The sequence below is a fragment of the Acomys russatus genome, chromosome 22, assembly GCF_903995435.1.
Source record: "Acomys russatus chromosome 22, mAcoRus1.1, whole genome shotgun sequence".
In the NCBI taxonomy this organism is placed as follows: domain Eukaryota; kingdom Metazoa; phylum Chordata; class Mammalia; order Rodentia; family Muridae; genus Acomys; species Acomys russatus.
Window position 1 is genome coordinate 58,755,117 of NC_067158.1, and position 15,499 is coordinate 58,770,615.

Genomic DNA, 15,499 nt, shown 5'->3' on the forward strand with positions numbered 1-15,499 from the left:
TGAGAAGACAAATATTTTGAATGTGCAGTCTCTTTGTTTTAAGACATGGTTTCTAAAACTTGTTCACATATATGAAGCTCCTTGGAATCTTGTTAGAAGGCAGAACCTGACTCAGTAAAAAAGTGGCCCAAGATTATGAATGTCTCAAGAGCTACCAGGAAATTTGTGTCACTAGTCTATAGAACGCAAGGCTAAAGTGTTTTTAATCACTGATATGTTTTTTTAATGATTTTATCCTAGCACTCTTTTTTTTGGAGGGGAGCATGAGATTTATTTTTTAAATGTTACTAACCTGTGCTGGATTTAATTGTCTCCTTCCCAATTGACTGGCCCAGAAGATCATACTGATTTAACCTAGAGCCATCAGGAGCAACCTGAACGGAGTCAGAAGCATTGTAAGTCCAAATATAAGTGACTTCTGAGGTTGTGTAGGCATCTGTGAGGAACGAGGAACAAATTTTCAAAGCACTTGAATGAGAACTATTGAATGAGAAACACTAACAGAATGATCTACAATTTAAATTCAATAGAATCCCTACTTCCTCACAAATTAACATTTAATGATCACAGATTTAGAGGAAAATAATCATTTGAATCTTTAACGTTGAAAGTATATGGATGAAGAGGAGCAGGATGGCCAATCATGTACATAGAAATATTTTCTTTGGTACCATTTTAGAAAGTGATGAGTGAATTTCTCTTTAGAGACAGTAAAAGTCACAGTTTCCCAAGATGGCTATAACACTCCCCAGATCCTAAAGTAGCAGATGTAGATGTTGTGAAAACAAGAAATGAAGATGTCACACAGGTTATTTTGAAATAGTGACCACTCATAAAGGCAAAATTATAATCCAAAATATTTGGTTTTCTAAACATAAACTTATTGAGTTAAGAGATAGTGATTTTAGTTATGAATGAAAGAATTTAATTAGGGCCGCAAGAACTAATGTAGACATTAAAAATCAGAATATTATATAGCACCATGACATTGTAAATTCATTTTCCAACATATCCACTTATAAGCTAACTAATGAACACCAATGCACTTGTGTAGATTCCAGCTAATGATTAACAGAAAGAGGAAACATAACCTCATTGTATTTGACCAAAGATGAAAAACATTAGAAGTAAGTTACCTCTGGAGTTAAACAAAAGTCTCATTAGTAATTTTCTATGCTGATATTTCCTTTGCCCTTTGGTGTCCTCTTTTGGACCAGGTGAGATTCCCTTCCCCACTACCCAAACCCCAATTCTGGGAGTCACTTCACAATTGTTAACAAAGATAAAGAAAATTCCTGCTCTACTGCCAAGCTTTGGAGAACCTATTTATACTGTTGTTTATAGGGCTGCTTGTGAGACATAACAACATGATAGTGACATTCTTAACCCGGAAAGAAAACAGGACCAGTTTTTCCCTAGCATTAACCCTGCCTTCTGTTCCTCATGACATTTGAAACTGTTTCTTTGTTTTGTGTAAATTTTTGCATATAATACCAGGGTACAAAGGTGGTCCTCCTACTGAACTCAAGCTAAGGTCTGTACCAAAATTTATTTCTATTCAAGTAATCAGGTGCAACACAGCAGATGTTAGTATGTAAGCTTGTCATTAGATTTATGGTCTCTTAACTGCTATATGGCTTTCTGAATACGGCTACTAATAATATCAGTGAAATGCTCCTTATACTTAAACATAGATTTATGCTTCCTCAAATAAATTATGTTATATAAAACAATTTTTGAAATAGGATTCTAAAAACTAGTATAGATATACATACATATTTATGGATGTGTTTGTACATATTTTCATAGAGAAATTTTTATATATTTGCACAAGTAAATTCCAGTCTTTCTAGAGTCTAAATTGCCAATTAACTAATTTCAATTAAATAATCATTTGTGATACCACTGTAAACATTAAATCATAAGTTAGCAATGTAGTTAACTAAGCACTCATTTGTAGATTATCAAATGGCTTGCTTGGTTTGTTTCCCTGCATTCATAACCATACTGGTTCTTTTTACGACAGCATTTCCACTGCTGCACAACTTTAAAAAAAAATCTGTCCCCTGGAGGGGGAGACCTAGTGGCACTCAGAGGAAGGACAGCAGGTTACCAAGAAGAGACTTGATACCCTATGAGCATATACAGAGGGAGGAGGTCCCCCTCAGTCATAGTCATAGGGGAGGGGAATAAGGGGAAAATGGGAGGGAGGGAAGAATGGGAGGACACAAGGGAGGGGATAACCATTGAGATGTAACAAGAATAAATTAATAAAAAAATATCAAGCAAACATTGTTAGAAACTTCATATTACCTTAGACATGAAGATATATAAAATTGAGATATTATTTTTACAAATTATGAGACACAGATGGAAAAAGGCCATCTCTGATTCATTTCTGAAAATATGCTCAATTTGTTCCTGTTAAATTAACAATTATGCCAACTGTGTAAATTACATTAAATCTGCATATCTAATAACAGTCCACAAACATGTAATAGAAAATAGATGGTCCTCTATATGTCTACTAAAAAGCATTTATGGCATCTCGTTCATTAATCAATATGGTCTGCTTTTGAATATTGTTTAATTTAATGAGAGGAGATGAAATATGTAATGCTGTGCACCTCAGAGGCATTCCCTTGTACTCAGACGCATGGGTGAGCGAGGAGGCCCACATGATATTTATCAATAAAGTATAAACCAAGAGGAGAGGGTAGGGACGTGGCTCAGCAAGTAAGAGCAGGCATCACTCCTGAAAAGCACCAGTGTTTAATTCTCAGCGCCCATTCTGGGCGGCCTAACAGATCCTTGAAACTCCATCTCCAGATGACCCAATGCCTTCTTTGGCTTCTGTAAGCATCTGCACTCACGTGCATTTACCATTACACACACACACACACACACACACACACACACACACACACACACACACACACACTTTAAAATAAAGGAAAACATTTTTTTAAAAAAGAAGGAATTTGCTTTTTAAATTTCCACATAAATCCCATATTTCATATAGCAATTTTAATTTATTCTTACAGTCTATGTTTGAATGTTAGTCTGTATTATGCACACTTATAATCACTGATTTAATACTTGGTAATCAATAACTGTATTTCCAAATCATTTTAAACTATCAAGTTTTATACAAAAATGTAAATTTTCAGTTTTTAAAGCTAATGTACAGAATAGCATTATACTTACATTCAGGAAGTTTCAAGTCAAATGAAACATTAAAAATATAAAGATGTAAGATGGTAGGAGTGAGACAAGAATGAATTTTGAAATGCACAAGTACATAAAGGATGCTTTTTTATTTGGGGAAAATGATAAAGTTCCAGAATTTCAATTCTTTTAGGGTGGCAGTGCTTCTAAAAGAGAGTAAGAAATAACTAGAAGATAATGTCATAGTTGCCTCTGCCAAATGTTTTCTGTGCCAGTATGTTAAGGTTGCTCTCTCGCTTCCCACTGCTGTCCATGCTGCTAGCACAGATGCTGCAAGCACTTGCTGTACACAAAGATAAATACAAGAATGAGTAAACTGCTTCTTCAATGTGTCAGATATGAACGTAAAAAAAGCAAACTAAACGTCATAGTTACATAGAAGATGAGTAAGGAACAAAAACTGTACGTTAACCAGATGCACTCTGCATTGAACAAACTATACTTATCTTAGGCATCCTATATCCCATTACTTTGTAGCTGCACTCTCTGAAGCTTTTAATTTGAGATAAACTACTTCCAAACAAGTGGATTTCATTTTCAGTATTGCGGCATCTTGCCACCGACATCTGATGTCATAGTAACAATACCTCATCTACTGAAAACACTGTCCTTCCTATATCATTACAGCATCTTGCATAAATTCCTTTTGATGCCAAGACTTTTCAAGTTTCTCTTTAATGTCACTTATGCAATGCAAATGAGTTTCTCTGCTGCATCTGTTCTGGTTTTCTCAACACTGTGTTTACGTTGTATAACATGATTGACTATCTTAAATAATATTGGAAGGAAGGCAAGTTTTGAAGTTCCCATGACAATTAAGGGAGAAAAAAGGCTTTTGGTTAAGTCCAGAGGATGCTCTCAAAGAAAATTGAGAACTGACACCTGCTACAAGGGTACACGAAGCAAACAAGCCAGAACCTCTCCACAAATGGTCGCCCTCAAAACAGTAGAGGAATCTCTATTATATCGGCGGCCATTCTGTTTTCACTGAGTTTGTACGTTCTGAGAAGATACACTCTTCCTCAATCAGTAATACATTTGATCAGTTTAGAAATGGGACTTTCTATTTAACAAGAAAAAGAAGAGCCTTTTCAGAATGCACAAAAATTGTGTGTCAGAAAGAGCACAGTATCTAAAGAGGTCAGGGAAGAAGGCATGCGCAGACAGAAGGGCTGCCACCTAACTGCACTGAAAAGCTAATCCTGAACCTGCCGGGATTGACCTGTGGGCCCAGACATGTGTTCTGACTTTGCCCTTTCCATTTTTCCATGGTGTGAATGCATGATGTATAAGATACAGCCTAATGACCTAGAGAATTTCCAGAGGCACAGAAAGTTTTATAAATATTCTATGTGCACATAAGATACTGGTACGTAACCATCCAAAGCTGTCACCTTCATTAAATATATTATAAGGAGAAAAAGGACTTCTTCCATCAAGTCAGTGGAAGATAGACCACTGCACAGGCTTCATCTCTTTCTCTGACCTTTGTAACAGGCCAATGGGGAACAAGTAGCAGAATTTGTCATACATTATTCACTCTAAGATGAAAAATAATTTATTTTGCAATAACATGCTAGCACAAGGAGAAAATGTGAATAAGTTATAGATCTGACTCTACAACAGCTCTGATTTAATTTTATGCATCAACTTAAACATAGGATTTTTTATTAATAATAAAAGGAGATATCTGTTGAGGCTTGCTTTCTCTACAGATATCTCTGCCTCATATTTGACCATTTCCTCTGAATGGGGAGACCTGGTGGCACTCAGAGGAAGGATAGCAGGCTACCAAGAAGAGATATGATACCTTATGAGCATATACAGAGGGAAGAAGTCCCCCTCAGTCACAGTCATAGGGGATTGGAGTAAGGGAAAAATGGGAGGGAGGGAGGAATAGGAGGATACAAGGGAGGGGATAACCATTTAGATGTAATATGAATAAATTAATAAAATAAAAATTTAAAAAATAATAATAATAAAAGGAGATGATTATTTAAATTCTGAAAAAAAAATCAGAAAGGTTTAAAATACTTGAGTGAACAATAGGACATTCCAATCAGCTCTTTGAGGGCAATTACCATAGCTTTCTCTGCTGTATCCTATTAGCATCCTATGAAGCATCCCATAATATGAGAAGAAACTGCACAATCCAACAGAGATGTTGCCGACTGATAACTTTATTGATTTTTAAGCATGTACTTTTGTCCTTATACTTACAGCTTCCAAACTTCAATGGGCATGAGTGAGCATCCATTGGAAAATCCTCCAAGTGCATTGGACATTCAGCTTGAACTGTAAGCCTAGAAGCCAAAATTCCATTCTTGATTTAAGTGCATTTTTATAGTCAAGATAAATCACTTGGTACTGTTTTTTAAAATAGAATTAGAGCCTTAAATTAAGTTTGAAAAGGTTTAAACACAATAATAATAAAATATATATGTTTGAAAAATAGTTTGCTATGAACATCACTGTCAATATTCAATAGCTGAAGACATTTAATGCTCTATTTTAGAAAAGATAATATTTTTCATCAACTCATCAATTATAGAGAAAAGTTGATGTGTTACATTAGCATATGTTTCCCTAAAGTTATGCAATTTTCTAATATCTTGTGTTTATATAGGTAGATGTGTGTTTAGAAAAAGATACAAGTATAGATAGATTGGTATTTCTCCTAAAAATACATTGCTTACATGAATTTCTTGCTATATTATGGATACAAATCCATGAATGTAAAAAGTATATTTTTATATTTGAATATAATATAGTAAAGGGTAATCATATAAAATCTGTTGTGAAGAACACTTCCTATTATTTCCATTTCATATAAAAGCAAAGTAAATAAACAGGAGCTAAACTGAGTTCAAGAGAAAGTCTGTTCTAAATGAGCTGAGAAATGGGTGGTCTTCGGACAACTCTGGCATAAGCTTCAAACAGCATTTGATTAGACTCCTCTGTAACTGTTGCTAACGTAATGTAATCTTTAGACCCTAATCTTTAGGTGTAAATAGTTTAAGCATAAAGTCATTAAGGTTGTAACATCTAAGCTTTATAGTTTAAAAACAGGAAAAAGAATAACACAATGCTCCCATTGCGTTACAGGACTGGAAATCAGTCCTCAATTCTCAGTTAAAGAACTTTACTCCATAAAATCTACTACTTAACATTTCGTATGATGTTCTAAGAAACCAAATGCACAGGGAATGATGTCTGAATGCATACACAACAGATGGCAGGATCCTACTATTCAAATCCTTCATTAAACATTAACTCTTAATTCTACATTATCTTGCTAGGTTTAAACATTTTTGGTTATTATGTAATAAAATTAACTTATTTTAAAATATTCATGAGAGTGCCTAAAATGTAATTGTAAGTATCAACAACTACACATATTTCTACATTCTCAAAAAAGAATAAACTTCAGGAAATTGGTGTTATGATTATTTTTAATCACAAAATAATAATTTCACATGTTTTAAGCTAACCAATTTACTTAATACATAAAATATGGTAATATGAATTAAAATACATTCTTAAAATCACTTAATATTGGATAAGCTACTGGCTAGGATACAGAAAAGCAAATTACACGCTTTTGCAAACAAATTACGGTCAGATAGTAAAATGTTTTAAATTAAAATATAATTAAAGTGTGAAGAATGTAAAATTATCAATTTTAACATTTAAAAGAATATTGAAACTTAAAAATGAAATTTATTTTCAATACATCTTACTTATATGCTCACATTTTAATGAAACAGAACATGAGCTAGGTGGTAGTTTTAGGAAAATACTCCACTGGAGCTAATATTTAACCATGCTTTCCCTAGCTTTTAAAAGCATGACTTCCTAGGGCCATTTGCAACCTATCATACCAACGTACCTCATGGTGTACAGCAGTGTTCCGTCATCCTGGATTCGAAGCAGCTTGTTTGGCATTGTCATATTATGAGCCACCGACTTTTTCCCGTTGTGAAAGAAGGTATCTGGTGTCCATATTTTGCTCGCCATTAAATTGTTAAGTCGAAGTATATTCATAGGACCTTTAAATTTTAAACGTTCATCTTTCCATTTTTGTCGAAAGAAAACATCTATTGTATATTCCTAAAACATAAAATTACAATTCCTTTTAAAACAGTAAATATTTTAGAAATAATAAAACTCTATAAAAATTCGAGAGACAATGTATTCTGAATAGTTTACAGAAACTGTATTGAGAGATGTGCAGACTTCATAAAGGTTAGGTCTTTAGGTTATCAAGAAATATTGCTTTTTACAGTCTTGTAGACTGTGTCTGTTTACATAATTAGCTTCCTGTTCTTGAGAAAAAGAGAACAACTTTTATTTTCTCTTTCCCCTCTCAGCTGAACACTCTTTCAAAATACCCGCATTAGGTGGTGCATCATTTAAGGGCAGTGCCTGGGGTGCATGCGTAAGTATTAGATTGTTCCAAGAGTGATTGAGAAGGTAGCTTTGCAGTAGCATGAATAAGTAAGCAATAAATAAATAAATAAATAAACAAGAAAAAGAAACAGCTATTTAATGTATTGTCAGATATGCCAGAGCCATCATAGTGTGTTGATATCAAGTCCTTAAAATTAAAAAATATGACTCTTAACAATGATACATTATAATGCTAGACAAGTATGTCTTGGTAAATGATGAATTTAAAAACGTAGTAAATAATTGTTAGATAAGTTGTGATATAAGAATTTTAACAAGATTAGATAACTTAGAATTTGAATTTTTCAGATAATTCTCACGTGAATCATGCTTTAACAAACTCATACACACCAGCTTGTGATTCCTCTATTAATCAGTCTGCAATACTTTAGTTTAAGGGAACTCTGCCTCCTCCATTCTCACTGACCTTTCTCCCTATTACATCCTCACTCCTTCTCTCTCTCTCTCTCTCTCTCTCTCTCTCTCTCTCTCTCTCTCTCTCTCTCTCTCTCTTTCTCTCTCTCTCTCTCATACACACACACATTTTTAGATGAAATACATATTTACAGTAGTGACTATTATTGCTAATAATCTGCTGGATGGTAGTTTTTGCCACTGTCTATATGTTTGTGCAGATGCACATGAATAATAGAAACGCTTGATTGTGCACCTCAAATTGTAAACTAGAAACAATCTACTGTGTATAATAAAGCCAAATCATCATATGCTTGAAAATAAGCACCTTTTTAAGAAGACTCTTATTACAAGAAATATACTATTTGAACTAGTATAAATCAACTAATAGTTGCCTAATGACCGCTGAAATGACTGGGTGGTGATATTGAGAATCACACACATATCAGAACATCAGCAAGAGATGACGAGTGGCTCTGGGCTATACTCCTAACACTCAGTGAAATATCCCATAATGCAATCTTACCAGCACTCTCTGTAGCCTAAATAATCACTTTTTAATGTGGAATTTCATTTAAGTGGAAATGGTAAAGCCGGATGAAAATGTGTTTGCTTTATGATAAACATTCATGCGAGGATCTCCAATAGTGTTATCTAAAATTCCCAAACATGTTAATTTTTGAAGAAAAATTGAGGATGTTTTAAAGTTTTGCATAATGCTTCAGATTTAAGTTTTCAACTTTTGGAAAATTAAAGTAGATTTTATATGATTCTGAGATTCTTTAGTGCTTATCCTAGAAACCATTGAAAAAGGAAGTGTTCAAAGCACAGAGCTAGAGGATGGCTTAGAAATAGACTTCACGGCATAACAAGCACTCCCATCAGATCCACCCAACAAGAAGAGCACCTTTGTCCCCTGCTCCCACAGGCTCAAGTTGTTTCATTCTAGTAAATGCTGATAACCTGCATTCCCTGCCATTTCCCAAACACAGCAATCTCTGGACATGCCTGAGCTGAGAACTATATTTTTCTGTGATCACCTGGAACTGAATTTGGTCTTTTTTCTCCTCTTCAAAGCCTTGCAATCTTGGAAGGTGATGTCCATCACTACAATGTGTATGCTACTTTGACTTCCAAGTATCTTACAAGTTTTCCAAAATGGGATGAGGACATTCATATGTACTATACATCTTGCTTTCACACTTGTAAAATTGTCTTAAAAATTATTACAAAACTGCATAAGGAAACTTGCCATCAAGACTGATAATAACCACTTAGATTTCCATAACCCACATGGTAAAAGTAAAAATAAAAATCTGCAGCTTGTGCTCTAACCTTCATGTGAGTTCTCTCTGTGTGTCTCTTTCTGTCTGTCTCTGTCTCTCTCTCTTCTTCTCCTCCCTATCATCTCTCACACACAAATTAATTAGTTAATAGTATTGCAATCACCTTGTAATGTTTATCAGAAAGATTATTCAAGGGTGCCTCCTGATATGATTATACAAAAAGGTAAGGTAAAATAGATAGATAAGGTCTTCAAAAACCTCAGAGACATACAGAATAAGGCATTTTAAAATGTTTTTATTATTTTAAATATTCATTGACATTGAGACAGTTTAACTCCTGGCAATACCCAGCCTACCTCAAAGAGGATGGTGAGCATAAATGAACCTCCTTATGGAGATGGTTTCAAATGTGGCAAACAAGCCACTGGGCAAAATGTCTTCATTTTTTCCACAGACAGAATTCTGCCTAAAAATGGGCAAGCTTAGATGCAGGCAGAGTCGACAGCTAAACTCTGCCAAGACAAGGTAAGCAAGTCCTCAATAGTTCCTGCCTCACAAATATGTCTGTCAGATATGTTGGGCCACAAGGCTAAAGATGATTCTCCAACCTTATAGAGAGTTTTGGGTGACTGTTAATGGCATCCTAATGTATAAATATAAAACAAATCATTTATAATTCTATCATATACAGAAAATATTAGTTGCTTCCTATTTGGGCTCTTAGGAATATTGCTACTATGAATATTTTTTCTCAGTGTTTTTTTGATGTACTTTTCTATGTATTATATATAGACAGAATTGCTTGACTGCATGGCATGTGCAGCTTGACTTTAATAGTTACTGCTGAACAGTCTTCTAAAGTGATTGTAATACTTCATATTTATATCATAAAAAGCCCTAGGGTGAAAAAATTGTGGCTTTGTTTCATTTGCTTAGTTTCTATTTTATGTTGCCTACATTTTATAGCAGTATAAAAGCAATTTATTTATTTTATGTTATACAGCATCTGTGGGGATATATAACTCCAAAATAAATAACATAAAGGTATACAACCTATCATAGATATATTCATAGTATTTGTCTAAAATGAGCTACCTCCACTTTTCACATTTAGGCTTTCATCTACCATATTACCCTGCATATGAAACAAAAGATACTTTTATTACTGTCAAATTGCAGATACTTGGGAATTTCCATTTTGGCTTTTCTCAATTTTATATTGGAAACATTATGACTGTATTTTATACTTTCAAATATATTAGTTTATTATGCTTATGTTATAATTTATTTTAATCCAGTAGTATTTTTAAAAAGGGACTAAAAAGAATTTAAAATGTCCTAAAGATTTAAGGACAAAGATGTTTGTTCTACAAACTAGCTGTCACCATATTTTATAATTCTGTTCACTGACATTTATTGTGGCACACTCCCATGATATATTGTTTTTAATAGAGAAAATTGAGATGATGACACTAGAAGAGAAAACATAGTATCCTCATGAGTGAGGTGAGTGATGAAAACAAATAGATAGATAGATAGATAGATAGATAGATAGATAGATAGAAAAGGAATCATAAAAGGAAATACATTCCTGGATGTGGTGTGTGTGTGTGTGTGTGTGTGTGTGCGTGTGCATGTGTATGTGTACATCCAAAGTATAGGGAGAGTATTAAATTACCCGCAGAGTAAAAAAATAGAAAATGTCAACCATGTAAACTGGTTTTCAATTAAGGAAATCTTAGGATTACAGAGTGCAGAAAATTCTGTAGCTTTAAAGACTAGCCCCTTGTTATTGGCCCCACAGTCATGAAGCAGAATGGGGCATCTCTTCTGTTCTCAGGTTGGTCTTAGCTAGATTTGCCTTTGAGGAGCAGATAACTACTGGCTCATCCACACGCCATCCCAAAGGAACAAAGGGGCAGCTCAGCTTGGCTTTGAGTATTTGTTTCTCATCCTCCTCCAGGAGGCAAGGGTCAGAACATGCACCATGTTTAAAGCTAAGCTTAATTTTAAACATTATTTAACAACAAAGCAAAGACATTGCAAATAGCACGTCATTCTGAAAACTAAGCATCTGGAATGTGAAGACAAACATCTAAAATTAGTGGATAGGTGTTACAAATGTGTATCACCACCCAGGAGCTAGCAGCCACTGTTGGATGCGTACAAGGAAAGCACAGTTAGGAAGAAAGAAAAAGAAAAGGACATGCACATGTTTAGCACTCCTACAAGTGAAATAAGAGAGAAATGTAATTGATGGTTGAGTAACAATGCAGAGCAGAAAATCCATACAGACCTAGGTTTAGGTGAAAATACTTCTGGATGTAGTAATAGATAAAGTAAGCAATTTCCTGTTTCTATGCTTTCTAGGGGTAGAACAACAAAAAGAGTATGCAGTACACCTACAATAATTTTACAAACACTAAAATTCTCCACGTACACAGCAAATTTTTTTTACTGTTATTTCCATAATATGTCCTGCAAACAAGAAAATCACTCTCTTCTGCACAGCCTGTTATATAAACATAATTTCAAGTACACATTAAAGGAGTAAAGATGGCATATTCTTTAGTGCTTGACTACACTGATTATAATTCAAAGCTCATAGCCAATTTCTGAAGAATTATATCTGCTCACTAAAATAGAAGCAAATTGCAGGACTGATCGTCAATTGATTTCTCATTTACTTGTAATTACTAAGTGTATTTAATAGTACTAAATTTATTTCATTGTCTTCTTTCTTTTGCTAATAAAGACACACTTCTACAGAGTAAATTTTAATCAGTATTGTTTCTCCCATAATGAAGAAAAATGGAGTTTACGAAACTAGTATATGAAAACTAAAAAACAACCCTTAAAATATACAAGAATAATTAATCTCAGAGTCATGTGTTTGTATTTAAAAGGAGTTAGCCAAAAGATTTAACAATTTATTACTATTACAAACATCTCAAAATGTAAGGCACTTAGGATCAACAGAATACCAGTAAAAACAATTAGTATAACACTATAAAGTCCTGTATACAAGCATGCTCAATCAAAAAGAAGTTGCAGAAAAACACAGATATTCAAACAATTACTAAGTTAAATACTTGGGCTTTCTTTTTTTTTTTTCTTTTTTTATTAATGGTCAGAAAATTGATACAATAGAGTTAGATTTTTACACTATTTTATTAAAGCATACCCAATGAAAGTATTCAAAGACACTCATCAATTGCAGAGATCCAAATCATCCTAAAACAATTTATGTCATTTCTTTTCTTTCTTTTTTTTTATTAATTTATTTTTGTTACATCTCAATGTTTATCCCATCCCTTGTATCCTCCCATTCCTCCTCCCCCCCTCCATTTTCCCATTATTCCCCTCCCCTATGACTGTTCCTGAGGGGGATTACCTCCCCCTATATATTCTTATAGGGTATCAAGTCTCTTCTTGGCTACCTGCTGTCCTGCCTCTGAGTGCCACCAGGTCTCCTCCTCCAGGGGACATGGTCAAATGTGAGGCACCATAGTATGTGAGAAAGTCATATCACACTCTCCACTCAACTGTGGAGAATGTTCTGACCATTGGCTAGATCTGGAAGGGGTTTAAAGTTTACCTCCTGTATTGTCCTTGGCTGGTGCCTTAGTTTGAGCGGGACCCCTGGGCCCAAATCTGCCTATCATATTGTTCTACTTGTAGGTTTCTAGGACCCTCTGTATCCTTTTATTTTGCTATTCTCCCATGCGTCTCTCAATTTAGAGTCCCAATAGGATGCCTTCCTCTCTGTCCCAGTTTCCTGGTAAGTGAAGGATTTCGTGGGACATGCCCCTTGGGCTAGTATGCAGATATAAGTGAGTATATACCATTTGATTCTTTCTGCTTCTGGGTTAACTCACTCATTATGATCATTTCTAGCTCAATCCATTTATCCACAAATTTCGGGAATTCCTTGTTTTTAGTAGCTGAGTAGTATTCCATAGTGTATATGTACCACAGTTTCTTTATCCATTCTTCTACTGAGGGACACTTAGGCTGTTTCCATGTTCTGGCTATTATGAATAAGGCTGCTATGAACATGGTTGAGCAAAATTCCTAATTACTTTATTGAAGATTCAAATTATCCTTATCACTTGATATACAAAAAGTGTCTCAACAGAGATATTCAAATTTCAACATTCTAAATTTCAGCTCAAACCTATGCCTCCAAATATTATTTTCTTTTCATTATATCATATATAGCAACAAACCTTTGAGGCAAGAAATCACAGTGAAATACTGTTCAGTCATGGAAAAATAAAGGACCAGTGGTCACAGATTATAGAAAATTAATGGGTTATCCGAAGTTATAGAAATAATTCCTGAAATTTGGGTGTTATAATTTCTGAATAGAAAGTCTCTTTCACAGTTTCTTCTTTCCACTGTTAGGATAACTGGGAATCCAAGTTCAGAAAAATGAAACAGGTCCTTCTCTTCCACCATACAAAGAAAGGAACTCAGAAGAGCTAACTGACCTGAACTTAAAGTCTGAAAGTTCGAAGTTTGTAGAAAACAAAACAAACAAACAAACAAAAAAACATAAAAAAAACAACAACAATGGAAATCAACTGAAGTAGAGGGTTCCTGGTGATTTCCTTCACTACCAAATTCTGAAGAAACTATGCACCAAAGAGCTAAGTAACAAAACCAAAACTAACAAAAAGGGACTAACAATGCATTTAAATATATGAAAATACAGTGTGTAGGTTGGGACCGGCATATCTCAAATACAGAACAACAACACATTTTAAATAAAACATTAAAAATAGCTTACAAGTATCTAAAAGTCATTCAGTATCATTAATCATTAGGAAAATGGAAATCACAAGACATGAAAGAGGAAGGTTATAAAAAGGTTGACAGCTCAAAGTTGGCTTAGATATGAATAGTAGCACTTTATTGAACAGTATGGGTGAGGGTTAAAATTAGTACAGCCATTATGGTAGACAGAGAACCCCACAAAAGAAAATTATAAGTATCAAGTACATAGCACATCAAGAAAAGATCTCTTCCATTTTTTTAAATTAAATTTTATTATTCAGACTACATCCTTATTGTTATCCCCTCACTTGTATCTTCCTGTTCCCCCTCCCTCCCTCTTTCACCCCATTTCCCTCCCCTATACCTGAAAGAAGGGGGTCTCCTTCCCCACCATCTGATGTCATCTGGATAGCCTGCTTCCCCTTCCTCTGAGTGCCACCAGGCCTCCCCACCAAGGGCAAGTGGACTAATAGGGAGCTGAAAATACCTCTGCTTTGGACACCTCAAAGTCAATTACAGAATGGAAAGTTAAAACACTGGTATATGGTATGAAGTGGCTGCTACGGGCTCCTCAATAGGTAGAGCAGGGGAAGTGCTGGGGAACAGAGTATTCAATCTGTCTTTGTTTCAGTTGAATTTTGGAAAATATGATAACAGAACCAGCATGCCAAAACTCTTAAAACCATGAAAGGAAGTAATATGTGGAAAGCTTTTTGGAAAAAGGTGGATATCAAGGACAGGTATAGACCACCTTTAAAATTGTAGCCTGAAATGCAGCACCACATTTTAACAGAATAAGGGGTAAGGTTAGGGGGTGTATAGGTCACCTCAACAGAGTGCTATCTGAAGACCAGGTGTATGTTATTTACATTAATTTTGCCATCTGAGAAGTCCTATCTGTGTCCAACATTTATATAAAAGATGTCTATAATACCAACAGCATTGTTTTTTTATTATTTGTTTATTCACTTTACATCCTGGTCATAGCCCCCTCCCTCCTCTCCTCCATGTCCCACCCTCCATCCCTCTCCCTCGTCCCCCGTCCCCTATTCCTCAGAAATGGAAAGTCCTCCTTCTCATCCACCACAGTTCATAATGTTGCATCAGGACTGAGCATGTCCTATTCCCCTATGGCCTGGAAAAGCAGGATTGCCAGGGGGAAGTGATCAAACATCTGGAAACAAAGTCCATGTCAGATAGAGCCCCTGCTCCCATCACTGGAGAAAATGGTGAAGAGCATTGAACTTGTTGACACAGGAGACAGCTTCCTCACGCTTCCTTCTCTTTGCCTCAATTTTGTATGATCCCATCAGAGAAGAAGTGTAGGTGGCCAAACCATTCCT

The 15,499-nt window shown here is 35.0% G+C and overlaps 1 protein-coding gene across 1 annotated transcript in view; it reads right to left on the bottom strand.

Moving 5' to 3' along the window:
• Positions 1–15,499, bottom strand: part of Gabra2 (gamma-aminobutyric acid type A receptor subunit alpha2) — a 126,901-nt gene that overhangs the window by 40,875 nt on the left and 70,527 nt on the right. The window contains exons 5-7 of the mRNA XM_051164856.1: positions 7,118–7,338; positions 5,449–5,531; positions 293–436 (exon numbers count right to left, since the gene is read on the bottom strand). Of these exons, the coding sequence (XP_051020813.1) occupies positions 293–436; positions 5,449–5,531; positions 7,118–7,338 (448 nt within the window). The remainder of the gene's footprint in view (positions 1–292; positions 437–5,448; positions 5,532–7,117; positions 7,339–15,499) is intronic.